Consider the following 18,875-nt stretch of genomic DNA (forward strand, 5'->3'; position numbering starts at 1 on the left):
CAGTTTATTCTTTTGTATAGCAAAAAGGTCAAGATGCATGGCTTTGAGGTAAACACAAGCAGATGTATCTATTATAGATGATGACCTTTAGCTAAGTTGTAAGCTCCATGCTTATTAAATAATTGATATTACATCAGAACTTCAGGAAAGCCTTGTTTAACATGCTGAGTTTAAAAAAATGGTTTGTCGTAATACTTTTTTCTAAAGCATAATATGAAGAAAAAACACGGATACAGAGACCAACAGGATGGAACATTTCCATGTTATTAAACAGATCACTCTATGTAAAATAGCACTAAACCTCACTAAGATCTCTGGAAGAGGGAAATTAACCATGTTTTCATGGTAAAATATCACTTCAGACTTGTATTTGCAAGAGGAAACTTGCCGAGGGTTTATACTCTTTAAAAATGCAGCCTTAAATGCTTTGTAGAGTGCTCATAACCACAGAATGATATAAGTAGCTTTAAAGGAAATGATGAGCTGATTCTTAACTGATGTAAATCACCAGAGCTCTGCTAGAGTAAATGGAAATTTATTCAATGGACAATTTTAATTTTAAATAAGGTACAGATTGCAGATCCACCAAACTAGTTTCCATATACTTTCTTTAAATTGCAATGAGAAAAGGAAAATTCACTTTTCCACCCTTCCAGTTTCCGTAGGTGACTGTGAGACTGTGTGCTCATTTGGCAGAAGGAAATGTTAAAACACACCTCATTTTCCTCTCTGTCACGCTCCAGTAAATCGCTGGTAAGTTTAAAAAGGTTGCAGTGCTGCAAAGAGGTAGTCAGAGGCAGCATGCAGTTGAATGCAGAGATGCTTCCCCTCCAAGTGATTCATCTGTATCTTTTATGCCAGGTAGGAGGATGAGAGTGGTACAAAAATCCCACTTCTTCCCTCTAAAGAGCCCTGCCCACTGCTGAAACAGAAGCTGGACTCCAGCAAGTGCTTTTTGAGCTTCTCAGGGTTAAAGGTAAGTGGCCACTATGGATATGGAGGCTTACACCAAGGCTTATCATGGAGCAGGAGAGCCCTGCACTTGTCCTGCTGCTCTTTGGCAGCTGCTGCAAGTACTGCAAGCATCCTCTGGTCGTTTCAAAGGCTACTCTAGTGATTCATCTTTGGGCTTTAGGTATTGTGCTGTGGTTTGGTTGGGTTTGTTTAAATGTGGAATTTTCTGAACCAAAAGAAACACAAAAGGTATTTATGAAAATAAATACAGGTTAATTTCAGATACCTCTGAGATTAATGCTTCTTAATGGCTATATCCCAATTTTTTTTTGAGTTCAAGCCTGTCCAGGTACAATCAAGATCAGCCTGGATTGTAAGTAGGCTCTTGGTAGCAGCTGCAAAGCCCAGCCTCTCCTAAGAGCACATTCTCCTTGTTCTTACATTATTAACAATGTCTGATTTTAGACACAAAAAACCCCCAAACCATTTCGCACCCATTAGAGATGCTTTGTGCATTGACTAGGCTCTCCATGTGATATTCCTTCCCAACAGCTCCAGGCCATAAGGAGGAAACCACTGCAATTCCCATTTCCAAGTGGTAAAACAGCTCTCAGCACCACCAGCTGACTACTTACTGCATTTTAATTAGCTCGAGAACATTCCCAGGCCACTGCATTGAAATGAAATGTGCGCACAACTGAAGACTTGCTTATTGGCGATCAAATTTTTAAGTTACCAAGCCTGCTGGGTTCTCTTTGCAGAGCAAAGCCGCTTCTTCAGAAGCAGTGATATTCCTCCGGGGGCAAGGGGGAGAAAAAGAGGCCCTATTTTTGCATAATCACAGTTTTCAGTAGGACAAAATTCACTGCTCTTTGGGAAATGGCAAAACAAAAAGTCTTAGTAAATACGAAATTGTCAGCGCTCTGGCATGTTAATGCAAGGGAAAAATTGCCTTGCACAAAAGAGATTATGAGGGTTATTTGGCACCATTTCTCTGTCCCCAGGTCATTACTCAGGGTCTTATCACTGTTACAGAGCAGAATGCCATGGTTTGAAGGGCTCTGTGAGCAGCATAGCTCAGAAAAAGGGGCTTTGTCCTGCTGCTCATCTCTCCTTCTGCAGAAGTCTCTCACCTCCAGGAAATCCAGGTTATAGCATGATGTAATTTAGCCCCTGCTGGCAGTCTCAGTATTGGTTAATTAATTTTTTCAAATTTATTGCCGTTTCTTGCAGACCCAGCATAAATGCTGTGTATTGGCTACTGCAAAGCTGACACCAAGGAATTTTGCAGAAAAACTACTTGCACTTATGATCACTTACATAGTGAAAAAATTCTGCTTTTGTATACTAGTGTGCTCAATTAAAAAGGAATAGCACATTATTGTTTTCCACTTTGCCTGAATTGAAAGGCTAATGTGTGTCTATCATATATTTATCTCTACATATTGGCAAATAAGGTCAATGATTAGGTAGTTTAAAACTCATGTGGGCCCATATCCAATTTTACAACAAAGACTACAGGTAGAGGGTGAGCTAAGGCCTCTGTACTCAGCTAAGCTTCAATGATAGAAGAATATGGGGAAAAAAGAAACCAGAGCTGGGCACGAAGAAGACATTGATCACAAAATTGACTGATCCTTTCAATCACAGTGTAGGGTATAGGTGGCACAGGCTGTGGGCATTTCCTCTGGACAGACATTGGCCTTGGCTGGCTCTCTGGCCAGGAACCCCCAGGATGGTAACAGAACCCCAAGCTGAGCACACAGAGAAATTTCTGCAGGATTCAAAGAATTTCTCCAGGAGAGGTCAGCTCTCCTGGCAAGAGATGATAAATCAGATCTTCACTAACACAGCAACGACACACTGAGAGTAAGCACAGAGCAGTGCCATTATGTAGTGTGCTGGATTCTGGTGTGTGCTTTGGATAACTGCAAGAAACGCTGCATTAATATTTTATTTTTACTTTTTTCCATGTAAAGGGAGTTTGACCCGGTTTCTCAAGCCAAGTAGGCCACAGTTCTTTCAAAATGATGGGCCTCCAGGGAACCAAGTGTAACTGAGCTAAGTCAAGAGACTCCCACAATTTACTCTTCCGTAGAGCCCTAAAGGTTTTCTGCAGATGTAAGAGAAATATTTATTTATTTAATTCTGATATGCTCACTCACAGGCATCACAAGAAAGAATTGCATTTTTATTTACAGCTTTGCAGTCACTGCTAGATTCATAAAGAAAGACGATCTTATGTTTCCTGTGTTCTAAATAGCAGAGAAGATAGAATTTGAGCTTGGTGAGAAATTCTTTCTTCTTATGAGCACTGCATGTGGAGATACAGCTTTAGTTCTTTCCTAACTGCACAGCATTTAAATGTAATTAAACACAGTCACTCGTACCAACCAACCAACATCATGAAGTGTATAACATAAATAAATCTCTGTTAACCTATTCCATCAACAAAAAATTATACCTTAATTTTAAAATTATTTTTCAAAATTTTTTAACAAGTAATAATGTGTTTGGTTTAGAATATTTTACTCTCCCCTTGAACTATAAAGTTCTTTGATGCGTTACCAAAAAGTTGTCTCTTAGGGTTTTTATTTCTTTAACAGTTATGATCCTGAACAAGATTAGGCACAGTCAGCTAGTTTGTAGCAAGCCCAAAATTCATGGTCTTTATTAAAGCCTTTTATATGTAGGAGACACCTTATCTCATACTAAGATGTAGTTTCATCACCCACCCTGCTATGCATACCCAAAAGATGTACCCATTCATTCATTCACTGCCATCCCACTTTCACAACGACAGCTGACCTGGTATGTAATCAGTTTATTTCCATTTGCATCAGCTTAATAAACTCAGACAGTTGAGAAATTAAAAATGTACCAAGTCCTCACTAGCTAAAAGCATGTTTCCTGGACCTGGCTTAGCTAGATCCAGGAAACTTCTCCTGAACTCTGCTGCTTAGCTGATAATTATTCAGTGACAGGATCACTGGAGCCCCCCACATACATTAGTGGAACAATAGGCAGGAAACATGAAACTTACTCCAAAATTCTTACTCCTTTCTGGAAGGTCAGCTGTGCTCCCTTGGGCCTCTATTTTCCTGTAATCATGCATTTTGGAATGTGATTTGAAGCTTTCAGGTGAGAAATGCTCTGCCAGTGTTATCTATCAGTAATAAAATAGGCCTAATGACCACATCTTTTTCCTTAAAGGCTTCCCATGGAGCCAGCATCAGCCATGGAGAGGGTTCTGCAGGATTTTGTTGGTTTTTTTTTACCCTAGGAATCATTGCAAGATGGGCTCCAGTTACTAGTTTATCGTCATAAGCCTGTGTTGAGACTTGTACATCTAAACACTGAAAATTGAAAATTCAGTCACCAGTGTAAATTTCCTTATTACTTATGCTCCGTGCATTACCAAACAAGCTTTTGCCTCCTGCTTGCTGCAATGACATTTTTTACAAGGCACTGCTGCCTGTGAGACCAGATGACAGTGCTAATGACCCATGTCCTTGTTCTCTGCTTCCCTTGCTTATGCCTCTTGTTTCTCCACACTCAATTAAGGAAAAGGAATTGAGGTTAATATTCCCGTCCTTGAAATTAAATCTACCCTTGCCCCACAGTGCAATTAATGAAAACAACTTGGATACAGAGCCTTTCATCTCTACTTCACTGGTTTATTTAGTAGGAGTTGACAATGACTCACGCCATTAATTTGTCTGCTGAGTGGCAACCACAGAGTGAATTAGTGACGTTAGCTGGGATTGTAGGCACAAACCTTGCAAAATCAGTGCCACGAGTTAACAACCCTGCTGCTCTTTGAGGTGAGGAGTTGTAGTGACTCTCAGACTTCTCCTTGAGTCACAGGTCCTCCTGTAGCCTGCCTGCAGACACACAAAGGATATGCATGGCCTGTGCTGCTCTTGGTAATACTAATTCTAGGGGTAATTAGATTAAAATGGCTATAATACATCAAACATTAGCCTTGGTCCAAATAACAGGGCAAGTTATGCTGTGCACTCATACTATGAGAAGTGTTAGTCAAGTATATATTTGGCTATTAAAAGATTTTGAAGTCCAAAATAATGTTCAGCAGCAGAAACACAACAGATGGGTCAAAATGAGTGCAGGTATCGTCTCTGATTTTCCTCACTACCAGATTCTGATGACTGGGGAGTTCGTGAGGTATTCACAAATGCTCAAGAACAAGAATGCTAAAGACATCTGAGAGTAATCTCTCCTGTATCCACCTGCGTAGCCTCACTTGTAAGGCAGAGTTATTTTCTGCACCATCCATTTCAGGACTCTGAATTAGGCTCACAGCTTGATCCACCATGGAGGAATACATTTCTCCCTTGCCTGAAGCAAGTGGGAGGAAGTATCTTTGTGAATACTTCTACCAGCCCTCCAGCTACCTGTTCCAAGGCTGAGCTCTGGGAAAATGGTTGGGATGGGAAGACTAGCCACATACTGACTAGAGACAGCACCATCCTTCTGTGACAGTGAAAAGGTCTTGGCCAGCCCTGGTTCCTTGGGAGAGTAACAATATCTCAGACCAACTGACAGAGCAGAACAAAAGGAAATGTTTTGGAACACCATCTTGCTGTGCAGGTGTGAGGGTAATATGTGATTTACTTCCTTGCCAGCCAGTTTTAGACATCTGGATAAACATGCCAAAACAACTGCAAATTCATTTTCCTCATTGGTATTTTCTTCCATTTTTCTTGTCAAATTTTGAGATTTCAGCATTTTGCTTGATTTCAGAATTGAACTAAGTAGGTTTACTCTCTATGATCCCAAAGCTCTGCTTTTCTCCAGCAGATAATTTCAATATCCAGACTAGAAGTAACTGTTCAGGCCAGGGAAGCCACAGTGTGGGTTAAAAACTTGCAACATCCACACCAGCCACGAGACTGGTGTTCTACCTGATAAAGATATTCTGAAAATCACTCACTTCTTGTGAAATCTGCCTCCAAATAAATCAAGTAAGGGCTAAATTCAAGTAGAATCATCTTCTTTAAAATTATGTTTTGCTACTTTCCTTAACAACAATCTAAACTCTGCACACAAAATCACAGAATCATAAAATCATTTAAATTGGAAAAGACCTCAAAGATCAAGACCAAGCAGTAACCCAGCACTGTGAAGCCCAACATTAAACCAGTGCCACATCTACACAGCTTTTAAATACCTCCAGAGATGGGGACTCAGCCACTTTTCTGGGCACCTGTTCAAAACTCGACAGCCCTTTCGGTGAAGAAATTTCCAATCTAAACCTCCCCCGGCAAAACTGGGGGGCATTTCCTCTTATTACTTGTAAGAAGAGGATGAACCCCACCTGGCTACACCTTCCTTTGCAGGGAGCTGTAGAGAGTGACAAGGTTCTTCATGAGCCTCCTTTTCTCCAGGCTAAGCAGCCACAGTTCCCTCAGCTGCTCCTCACAGGACTTGTGCTCCAGACCCTCACTGAACCTCACTGACAGAAACTAAACTTGTAGGAGCTGGATAGAATACAGAAAAGCTGTGGGCAATTGGTTATATTTGCATCTTTTCTCACTCTGGGACTGGGCACCAGGGAAGGAAAAAAAATCACCAAAATCTGAGTTTTCAGATTATTAAACCCAAGTTAGATGCTTAATATTCATCACTGTTTGCACCTTTTGTGATTCACTACAATAGGATTTTATTAAAAAGATATCTTTACCTGAGGTCCTGCTCCAGAAATATTTAGATAAAAACTTCTGCTTTATGGAGGGGCAAATACAGCTGTGAAGGCCAGGTGAAGGCTGAGGTTTATCCAGAAGATGCAGGTCCTAAAACCACTGGATTAAAGAAGCTGAGACTGAAAACTCAGTTTCACCTCTAGCACTTTTTGGGGAGATCATGGCATAATATGCAAAATCATTAATAAATCAGCCACATTCATCTCCCTAGCTGTGTTGTTATGGCTTTTTCTTTTTTTTCCCTCTTCTTCCTTTCAGGTCTGAGAACTCAGAGCCCTCAGGGAAGCAGCCATGAAAGCCTTTACCACTTGTTTCACCACATGGTTCTTTTGGTAGCTTACTCAGAGAAGGGCTTGTGCCAAGGCTACAGGCATACTTCCCTGATCCAGAGGTGTGGGATACAGTGCTTTCAATGACCCTCACCCCAATTTTTTTTTCTACCCCAAAACAAATAAACAAAATCCCTCCTTAGCCATTTCTTTGGAACTAGGGTTTGTGATAAGCATACAGCTATTACTCTAAATCTCACACTTCACAGCAGCTTTGGTGTCTGCCAGCACCCAAGGACACCCAGAGGGGTGGCTAAAGGCTGCTGATGAAAAGCAGCAGCCCTGCTCTCACCACCAGCCCTGTAACCTCAGCCATGGCAGAGCGCTTTAGTGCAAAGCGCAGCAGCACTGACCAAAGGGGCTCCTGGTGCGGACTCTTCTTCTGAGGTCCCATCTGAGCACTTCCTTGACAGAAGCAGTTTGCTCCCTGCAGCCCTGCAGGCCCCAGACAGCCCTTAGAGGAATTATCTACACCTCCTACCTCATGAACAATTCCTGGCTGTGCCAGGAATTTGCTAATGATGAAGATGATCTAAGAAACCTGAATAAGAATCTGATTCCCATGTGGTGGCTTCGTAAATATGGATATCCTCACATGATAGGATGATTTACTCCCTCTTTTAGCCTAATCTTTGTAACTTTGCTTGGTTTTGGAAGGAGTCTGAGTAGTCTAAAGCATCTACCGTATAGATACAGTAGCAAAGCTGCATTAAGTGTTCTCCGTTTCTTAAGCAACATTTTGGTCACCCCTCTTTCCACACTGCAGGAGCTACCAGCTCAGTCATGCGGCTTTGCACATCACTCAAAGGTGGCCACAGCTGCGACATCCACACTGCTACTCTCAATGAGAAAGAAGGGGAACAGACCCAGACAGAGCCCTTCACATATCCACCTCATCATAGAATGGTTTGGGTTGGAAGGGGCTTTAAAGACCATGAAATTGCAACCCCCTTTCCATGGGCAGATACACCTTTCACTAGGCTAGGTTGCTCAGAGCTCCATCCAGCCTGGCCTTGAACACTGCCAGGAACGGGGCAGCCACAACTTCTCTGGGCAACCTGCTCCAGTGCCTCACCACCCTGTGAGCAGAGAAACTGTAAAGATTATATAATCTCCAAGCTGCCTACAGATAGCAAAATTTTTCTAATTTTCTGGTATAAACTAAGGTTTTGTTCCACAGCACATGCTGAGCCCATAGATTATATGAATGCAAGTCACCACTTGGTCTTTTGCCCAATTACCACAGGGGAGCAGTCTGTGTGCAGTTGCTCCATTGCTTTTCCTGTTCAGTATCAGTGTGGGGGAAAAGCATGACCAGGGAAAGGGAAGACCAGTGCATTTCTACCAGGCTGCACATCAGTGTTAACAGATTCACAGAATGGGCAAAGTTAGAAGGGATGACAGCGGATCACCTGGTCCAGGCTCCAAAGGTTTCCCAGACCATGCTACTCATGATTGTATTCAAACATCTTTTGAATACCTCCAGTGAAAGAGACTCCACACCCTCCCTGGGCACTCTGTTCCAGTGCTTAGTCAGCTACACAGTAAAGTTCTTCGTCATGTTCAGGTGGAACTTCCTGTGCATCAGTTTCTGGGAATTGTCTCTTGTCCTATTGCTCGGCACCAGCAAGAAGAGGCTGGAAACCTTCTCTTGTCATCCTTCTTCAGATACCAATACACACTGATGAGATCCATTCAGTCACCTTTTCTCCAGGATAAATAGGCCCAGCTACCTCAGCCTTCCCTCATGAGAGAGATGCTCCAGTCCCATCATCATCTTCACTGCCCTCCACTGGGCCTGCTCCAGTAGCTCCATGTCTCTTCTGTACTAGGAGCCCAGAACTGGACACAGCAGCTCACCAGGGTTGACCACAGAGGAAGACTCACTTCCATAAACCTGCAATGCTTTTTCTAGGACACCATGTGCCTTCTTGGCCACAAGGGTATTGCTGGCTCACAGACACCTTGTAGTCCACCACCCACATCTTTTCCAACCTTAATGATTCTGTGGTTCTATAATGTACTCCTCTCCATCCACCTGTAAAAAGAAATGGTTCCCAAGTGCCTGGTTGCCTTTATTCCAGTTAGAAGGGGACTACTGACAAACTATGTGGAATTATGCAGACACAAGCCTGTTGTATCCTTTGGAGTATCTCAAATTTTTAGCTACTTAGTGTAAAGCACACAGCTATGAACAAAAATCTTTTCTTCATTAATGCTTGTTTAGGCTAAAGCCCTAGGATTAGTAGTGACCTAAGTACTTTAAGACAGTATTTTATTAATAATTAAAAATTAAAACTACTTAGTCTAAATTCTTTTTTGCCCTTTCATTAAGTACTGCTCCATGACCAGACAGATGTAGGTTCAAAGTTAAAACATTTGTAGCAAACCTCTCCAAGTTCAGTGGAAGATGTGAATTGTCCCTGCAAGAAGCAGGAAACTGCTACACTGGCAGAGAAAATAACTGATGCACTCTCACACCTCTATTTATCTGCCTCTAAAGAATATGATCTTCACAGGCATACAATATCACCCATCTAGTCATATTATTGAAGTAAATAAAAACTAAAGAAAGCTCTGATTTTGGAAAAAGATATCTATCAATTCTGAACTGATATATGCAGCTGTCTACAGAATCACAGAATCAGTAAGGTTAGAAAAAACCTCTGAGATCATCAAGTCCAACCTATGACTGAAACCACCACGTCAACCAGACCATGGCGCCAAGAGCCACCTTCAGCCTTTCCTTAGGCATCTTCAGGGACAGTGACTCTACCACCTCCCTGGGCAGCCCATTCCAAAGTCTAAGCACTCCTAAGCACTAACACTGAAAAAGTTCCTCCTAATGTCCAAACTAAGTCTCCCATGGCATATCTTAAGGCTGTGTCCTGTCCTGTTGCTGGTTGCCTGCGAGCAGAGGCTGGCTGCATCCCCTTTCAGGTAGGTAAGAACACACAAACAGGTATCCCCATGTTTATATTTGAATATACATCTACACAGGTTTGCTTTTCTAACATCCTGCTTGTCAACCAGCTCACCAGGGATATCTCTGTTCTGAGGGGTTGGGTGTGCCACACCTTTTTTCTTTCCCCTTGTTTTATCAAACTTTCCCAGCAAGTTACAGCAGGGCACCTGAAAGGATCAAGCTGTTCAGAACACTTCAGAACAGATGTGAAGCACAATTTTGTGATCTTCACAGGCAATGAGACACTTCTGGGGGTCATGTCTGTCTCTGGTATGGCAACGGAACCCCTCAAGCTGTAATATCCATTATGAACAAACAGATAAGTTACAGGGAATGGAATTTTTCTGACCTTAACAACAGAAGACAAGCACTTATCTCTTTACACTGCATCCACAAGGTAGATGTGGCATTCTTAAAATATCTTTATACCCAGTTATGAGTAAGACTATTCATCCTACACCCTAGTTCTGCATACAGGAAGGAACAAGCTCATAGCAAAAGAATTTTTTTCAGCAGTGGGAACAACTGCACGATGATTATCTTCCACCCAGTGTGGGATTCCATGAGAGATCATGGATGCTCTGGCAAGTGTTGGGGCATTACTACATGTTTGTGGAAGTCTCTCAGCTTTTATTAATTAGACTCCTGACAAAGCAGTAAAACCCTGTAACAGAAAGCCACACTGCTCATTCCTGAATCATATGAAATCATTCACCATTTTATGTACAAGTTTTGAATTACAATCTTCAACTCCTCATCAGAAAAAATAACAAACCAAAAAGCCTAAAAAAGCATTTTTGGAAGAACTGCATAGTATACAGAAGCATACTTCAATTACAAAATATCTTACAGAACACAGACTGTAACAAAAAGCAGAGCCTGTTACCTTTTCTGAGAAGGCAGTGCCCAGCCCAAACTAGATGTTTCACCTCCATTATTAGAGGAACAGCTTTAACTGAACAGAAGAGTACACAGAAAAAACTTCCTGAACAGTCCAAATAGTTTAACAGAAGAATAGAAGTACATTTGTAAACAACTTTAAAACAACAGCCTTATGAAAACAATAAAGGTCACTGAAAGTTAAGCTGTTAAAACTCTTCTTAGCCCAAGCTGCCATGTTTTACCCTTATAGGCTTTTTTTTATGATAAACAAATTTTTTCACATGGAAAACCTCAGTAAGAAGTCTGGGCAAGTATTTTTAAAATTTTTGGTAAAATTAAGAAAAGAACAATTTGAAGGCAAAAAGTCAAACTCCAAATTTCTTTTGAAAATTAAAAGTGATAAAACCAAATTATTGATTGAAGCCAACAGTGCATGGTAGTACAGCACTTATATTATAATTGCAGAACCTTTTTCATGTAAACCTTGGAAAATCATTAACAATTGCTAGAAATTACTTTTGTATTATGTACCATTAATTTTTCACTGCATTCACTTCCATTATTCAAACCTTGCCATAAAGTGACTTTTCACATACAACAGATTGACCTTAAGCATATCTCTTTTACTACACAGCAAAAATGTAAAAACTGTCCTGATAAATGATTTTGTGTACATAACTATCAATGCCTCTGAAGTTGAGCATCAGTATTTATGCTGCTCTACTTAATGCTTCAGCATATGTTAAGTAAGCTGCTGATCACCGAGTGTCTCCATTTTGGTAGATAGACAGATGTATGTGAACAGCAATGCTTTGGATAACTTGTGCTATTCCTAATACTATAGTTATTTTCTCCCTCAATTACATTTTGCTATAAATATGTGTGCCCTTAAGTTGATCCCAATATCAGTTTCAGCTAACTAATCAAATTATCTGTTAAGGTTTTAGGAATGAGAACCCTTCCTTTATTTAAATAAAATGAGGGAAAGGTTTCTAACTCCTAAAGCTTTGCCAACAATAGATTTATTTTCAAGACAGGATGCTCAGTAAGTTGTTCGTTCTCTTTGCTGTTCACAGATAAGCACAACTGTAGTAATGGTTTTTATCAAGTAGGCAGGAAGAGAAAGAGAAAATAGTATGAGGTTTTTCCAAGTTCTGCTCATGGGTATGAGTAACTATTCATTTGAAATAAGTGTACATAAAATTTCAGATTACTTCTCTTTTATTTATAGGGCTCAGCAGCTAAACTTCAATTTCCTATTTTAATTTTGCAAACAAGTGTTATTAAAACCTGCCTGTAACTGAGAACATCAAGAACTTATGTATGTATATAAGGAGTAATTTAGCATTGTATATAGAAGGGTCTCATTTTTGTACCAGTTAAAAGTTAATTCATAATCCAAATAATCAATCTGCAATGTAAACAAGTAATTATTTTCTCCTATGTAATAATGGTAAATATCAACACTGAGAATTACATATTCCACTCCACCTCATTAAATGCAATTCTCCAGTCACAAAGGCAGCAGGCATTCTGTAATGAACTTCCTCTGAGCTATGTTCAAATGAGTGGAATAACTGAGATTCCTGATGGAGATCTAAGCTATTTCCCTCATTTTCTTAATAGTTTCCACTATTCGCATACTCAACTCCATTTTATAATTTGCTATTTAAAATAAAGTAATTTCCCCACACTCTCTCCCCACTCTATCTAAAACAAACTTATTTACATTTATGGTAAATGCTTTTCATCAAATAACTTTAAGAAAAAAAACCTCCTGAAACAAAATCAATAAAGGAGCAAAAACATAGAGGGAGCAAGTATTTCAAGTAGTGTATTAATTTTCTTTCTGAATTTTCTTTCAAAGATTCTACAGGGACAAAAGTTTTAAAAGTCTGAAACACACTTTTACATATTTTTGATGATATCTCTTTTATACAAGGGACCAATTCTGTCCCATGTATAAAGTGTAAAGTGTGTATTGTGTAAAGTGATCACCTTCCTTTTGGCCCGTATTTAAATAAAACTGCATGTCATTCACCCCAAGAAAGTAAACAAAATACAGCCTTTTACTTCAAATATTTTATGAATGCAAGATTACAAGAAATATATTAGTCAAAATGCAGGGCTATCAAGCACTGAACTGAGAATGCTGGCATCAGCTTGCCTACCATTTTGCATGTGGAAAAATACACCATCTACAGGTAAAAGGCACCACTAATGCATCATGAATTACTCTGATCAGCCAACATCACCTCTGCAGCTTGCTGCATGTTTCAGTTTATTATGAAAATAATCATCATAATAATAGTTTGAGATGAGACACTGGAACAAAACCATTCTTAAACAGGAAAGTGTTGTTTTTTTTTTCGCTCTTACTGAGGCAACACGAAAAACTAAAAATAAGTTCTCACAATTTAGCAACCTCCTCAACACTTGTTAGGCTAGCCTTCACACAAGGAGCATGCAAACAGCCACTCTTCTTGCTTTAAATTGAGGGCTATTGGTTAATTCAAGTCACTGTTTTTTCACTCTAATCAATTAACCTGTTGAACTGGATTTCACCTAGGAAAAAGAAAATTAAATGATGTTAAGTGTAGCAGACACGTACAGATCACACCAAGAAGCTAACACTCATGAGCTGTCATAATAAGGGATAATAATAACAATAAAAAAAAAATCAGTCTTTTCTGTGCATATTTTTCATTTGAAAGGTCCCAGGAAATCATGATGTGCCTGGCCGCTTCTGTTGCTGATTTCTGATGACCTCTAATTGTTTTTTGCATTGCTGATAGTATGTTGAGAGACTTTTGTTTTCATCTAACAGCTTTTTATGTTCTTGTACCAGACGGGATGTGTTTTGCTGGTCTTTTTCATCCTGGTCCAGTTCTGCTATTAGTTCTTGTCTGAAATGGAAAAAGAAAAAAGTCATTGTCATTTATGTTCTATTTTCATTTGTGTGTAGATGACTTCATATGTTTCAAATCAGTATTTGATTACCAATCTGAACTCACAGCTGGTGATATTCTGTGCAAAAGAAGTTGACAAAAGAATGTTATTCTTTAACGTAGTCTGGGGAAAAATTCCCTTCCAAATCAAATCCACATTTAAACTTTAAAACAGCTGAGGACTGAGCCTCAGTCTCTAAACCTGTCCTTTAGATAACGTCTTTCAGATGTAGTTTTACAGGTCACAGTAAAATACCTGAGGAGCCACACAAAATTTCATGAATATATTCAACTCCAATTTTAGATATCTATATGCACATTTTAAATCTCTAAAAGGCAACTTCAAATACAAAATTGCAGTAATTTTTGTAACTTCTTAGTGAAGTGCTATTTTCTATCTGGACTTGAACCTATTAAAGCAGTGGAAAAGTAGAATCAAGGAAATTACTTCTGTAACTGGCATTTCCCATTATATATGCTGTAAGTGTTCAACATGTTTTTTTAGCAAAGATTTTAGAGGCCTACACACACTGATAATCCTGTTATAATTTATTCTGCAAAACTGATGTGGCAGTTTGTTTTACTATTTTGTTATGAGGTGACAAGAAGGCAAGCTGCCAGCAATATTTTTGCAACAAAATAGCAAAGGAGAAAATTAATTAATTGTTGCCATATGGTTTTTAATTACAGTTAAAGAAAATTTAGTAATTATATGAGGTTCGAACTAATAACTACCTTAACCAGCATTAAATTCATCCATCAAAACATCTTTTTTTGTTTTAACGCCTATGGACAATTACATTCTGACTAAGAAAAAACAGTTTGGAAGAAATGTGAACAGAAACTTCCTAGAAAAAAAACCCAGTAGGAATCTAAAAGCAGAAAATTAAGAGTTTTGAAATAAAACTATTTTAAATAATTTATTGACCATTGGGGACAACATAAATAGAATCAAAATTAAGATATTAACTCTAGCATCATTATCTCCTCATCAAATCTAAAAATCCTAGTTACATGTTAAAAAACCAAATTGTTCACAGAATACTAAGCCCAAAGTGAATTTGTGATAGGAGTTCAATCTTACAGTAACATTTTCTTCCCATTCTGTATGATATTTCTACTGTACAAAAGGTACACACATTTTTCTCATTTGCTAATCCACAAATACCAAGGCAAGATCCCTATTAACAGCTGCCAGTGGCCTGGACACTGGTGGGTCACAAGCTGATTATTTGGTCTAATGTGTGACTATGACCTCTGAACTGGGCCCAGCATCAGGAAACAACACAACAGAACTTTTTATGAACTCAAATTCTGAATCAGCAATAATTTTTGACCTAATAAAACAATATGTGCAGCTGCTTTACTTATACATGTAAACACTGCAAGAGGAAAGACTTTACTTCCAACACACAAGGAAGGAGAAAGCATGTAATAGCTTTTAAGCATCAGGTCCTCAAGCCATGGCAGAAAAATCTAAGATGAATGTTGATAATATATTGTTAAATGCGGTGCTTGAATGTTGATAATATATTGTTAAATGCAGTGCTTGACAAAAGTCAGAGATATGATTAAAACTAACTGCAAAGTGAGTAACATTGATGTATTACCCAAAATCCTATAATCCGTTAACTAACCAATTATCTATAAATTACAACTGAAAATACTTTAATGGACAGTGTAGCAAATGAAATTCTAAGGTTCTTTAACACTTCAGGTGTTTAATTTGAGATGATAAAATCAAACATTACCAGTTTGTTACTATTTATGTAGGACTTGTCCAGAAGAAGAGTCTTGATATTGATTAGAACTTTCAATTACCTGCTCTAAGTATTTCATCTGTACTGAGCAGCTCAGTATTCCTGAGTTTAAGGTTGGAAAATAATTATGCCCTACGAAATGTTACTTCATAAAGCCAGAAATAATAGTCACAGTGACTATCATTTACTTTTTATTATGCATTTTTATTATTATACAAAGACTTTGTGTATAGGAAAGACATAGAAGAACAGAAAAGGTTAAACACATTTCACTTACTTCCTCTGCAACAGCAATGCGATTTCTGTCTGAACTTTCATATATTCTTGTGCCATTTTGCAGTGCTGTTCAAACACAGCCATAGATTCTTTGGAGTTTGGGCATGGTGCTAGAGGCTGAAAATAAATCAGACATGTAAAAGACTAATGAACTGATATCTTAGTAAATAGTGTGTTAGAATGTCTCTGCAGTGTATTTATAACAGTCTTTTAAAAACCAGTAAGCATTTAAAAATAAGTGTTAAACTATCCCTGGAAAATATTACTGCACTGATGTCAAAGTTTACTCAAATCTAAAGTTTTTAATCTGACATTTGTCACAAAAATCAAAGCAATGTTTAATCCCGCACACAAAAAATAAAGCGTATACAACAATTTGATTCACTAACACTCAAGCAAATAATGTGTTATTTTGACAGTCAAACTCAGCTTACATTTGGTTTTAGGGATCATGTTTCCCAGGGCTTGTTTTTAATAGCTTGATCAAACCTGAGTCAACCTATCTCAGATTACATAATATATTTTTTTAGCCTTGGTCAAAAATTAGACAGAACATAAACCCAGGTAAATATGTGGCACTATATTTTGCAGCCCTAAAGTCACATATTAGAATGAAATGCAAACTTGAGAATCTAATAAACTGTATATTTATTACCTGTAACTGATGATCTAATGTGAGATATGCCATTGGGATGGAGTTATCTGACCCATTGGTCTCTGTAAAAATACCAAGAAAACTTTAATGTGTTTAAAAAGAGTTAATTCTATTCTTATAGGACAAAAACAAGAAGTCTAAGTAATTACACAATACACAATCTGAATGTGGATAAGCAGATGGAAATAGCAGCGTTCCAATCCCAAGGCAGATGAATCATTTTGTTTTTCTGATAGTTAAGAACATCAAAAGTATGGTCTATCACATCAAGAAAAAAAATTATGGTTATCAACCTACATTTCTAGAAGCCATGTAACAGCACACAGATTTTAAAAATACCATTTTTGTACAGTTTGTGATCATTTCTGTTTATAAAAAATTTGCCATTTCATTCTTGTTTATGAAGGATCAGCCAGCCAGCCCATGCATCTAATGACTTTAAAATTAGAAGCTGTGCAAATCAGCTCTGCCAAAATAAAATAAGCACAACCTCCTGCTCAGTTTTGAAACCTGCTCCCAGTGAGGTCTCTAAGTATCTTCCTCACAACATGCTCTAGGGCATCTTCTCTGCTCCATACAGATACTTTGTGGGTAGCAAAGAACCCAATAATTGGTCTATCTCCTGGGCATGGCTGCTCTCTTCTTACACTGCAGTTGCTCTGGATTTCTCTAGAGCTTTCATTCCAGATTTAGTATGTTTCCGCATTCTTATCTTTCAGTAGCCCACAATCTAGGGATCACAAGGTTACTGTTAAGCTTTAAGAGACACAGGAGTAAAGACACATGGAGAAACTACTGATTTTACAGCCGCAGAATTGCTACTAGAGGATTATATGGAGGAGGGTAGGTGGGAAAAAAAAGGGGCTGCTTACCCATACCCCAAAAGCACCTGCCACAGAGTAGTCGTGGTAGAGAAACTAAGGTGTTGCCCTCAAAGACTATGCTATTTCCAAGAGCAGCTTCAAAAGGAAACAGAAATAAGAGGGTGGGAATGGAAAAAAAGTGGTTAAGTGTATGCTTGTAAGGAAACTGGAAGGTGGTAAAAACAAAAAGGAAAAAGAAAACAACCCTAAAACCAGAGACTTAATCACCACGGTATCTTAAATGCAATCAACATGAGAAGTCCTTCCCTACATTAGACCATTGCCATATACAGATATTGCAACAATGAATTGCAAAGCTTCAAAAATACATCAATACATGTCAGTGCTTCAGGTGACATTCCCAAGTGTTTCAGCACTGCATCACAGAACTGCAAATTCTCCTTGATTGACCAGATACGGCTGCATCCTTGTTTTATCACTTTGCTTCATTAAATTAAAAACAAAGCATCTTTTACAGAAAACCAAAATTATTTCTCTCCTCAGAAAATTTGAACAATTCTTTGCGCATGGCCTACATAAACCTAACAAGAAAAAATATACATATGGCACATTCTGTGTTTACCTGAGTATAAGGTGACCATTTTCTGTGGGCCAGAAAACAAACCTGACTTTTAGCTCCAGTGCTGTGCTGCATTTAAGACCAAAAACTTGGCACAAACTTTTGTTGCACTGGCTTAGGATTTGCAGCTTTCAGTTCCCAATGAACTCTTGACTGGGTAAGAGCTTGCTTCCAATGAGAGGCAACAATTCCTGTTAGTGCTCACTGACTAAAGCAACTCAGGGTCCATGCTGCACAAGAGGGCCCAGTGTGGGCTGCAGCAGTGGGCAAGGGCTTGGGAAAGTTATGAGTGACAAGGCACTGACTTGTGGTCAGGCAAAGCAACAAAGGACAGAAAGAACAAAATAGGGAAGCAAAACACAAGAGTGTGTTGTCCTCCCACTAACACGGGGAAAAAAGAAAAGTATATCTTACATAATCACCTTACATTCAGTAAAATGCAAGTGTGCATATATACATACATAATTATGTATATGTGCATACGCTTGTGCAAGAGTCAGTCACCACATGAGTTTCCATTTTGCAGCTGGTTACAGGAAAAGAGTCTGATCATCAAGATGAAAAGATCACAAGAAAAAGATTACAGCATTTGAGGCACTCTGAAGTACCATCTTGAGACTATATTTAAGATTCAACATGCACATTTTGGTATTAAAAATGTAATTTTTATTTATACTCTAAAACTGAATTTGTGGGGATCCATTTTTTCCTGCATTTCAGTACTGGTTCTTTTCATAACAGAATACATTATGACTTTTAAAATCAAACTGAACTATTCAATTATCTTCATTCTTTATCCTATTTCATAACAAAAGAACAGTGATGCTACAGTAGAAGTATTTACAATGTTTCTACAGACACGTGTTAGTGCATTTAAAACCAGCAATTTTGTGCGCACATCCACATCCTGCATAAGCAAAATTACAAGAGGTGGTAAACA

General features: G+C 38.7%; 1 protein-coding gene across 6 annotated transcripts in view; it reads right to left on the reverse strand.

Moving 5' to 3' along the window:
• Nucleotides 1–10,668: 10,668 nt before the first annotated feature.
• MAP3K7 (mitogen-activated protein kinase kinase kinase 7) overlaps nt 10,669–18,875 on the reverse strand; it is a 47,786-nt gene continuing 39,579 nt past the window's right edge. For 3 of the 6 annotated variants that reach the window (XM_030944467.1, XM_030944469.1, XM_030944468.1), the window contains 3 exons: nt 16,493–16,554; nt 15,839–15,954; nt 10,669–13,759 (listed from right to left, as the gene is read on the reverse strand). In XM_030944467.1, the coding sequence (XP_030800327.1) occupies nt 13,579–13,759; nt 15,839–15,954; nt 16,493–16,554 (359 nt within the window). In that variant the 3' untranslated portion in view covers nt 10,669–13,578. Of the gene's footprint in view, nt 13,760–15,838; nt 15,955–16,492; nt 16,555–17,364; nt 17,452–18,875 lie in introns of all 6 variants that reach the window. The other 3 variants (XM_030944473.1, XM_030944472.1, XM_030944471.1) reach the window with 3 other exon arrangements.

The sequence above is a fragment of the Camarhynchus parvulus genome, chromosome 3 (assembly GCF_901933205.1).
Source record: "Camarhynchus parvulus chromosome 3, STF_HiC, whole genome shotgun sequence".
NCBI lineage: Eukaryota > Metazoa > Chordata > Aves > Passeriformes > Thraupidae > Camarhynchus > Camarhynchus parvulus.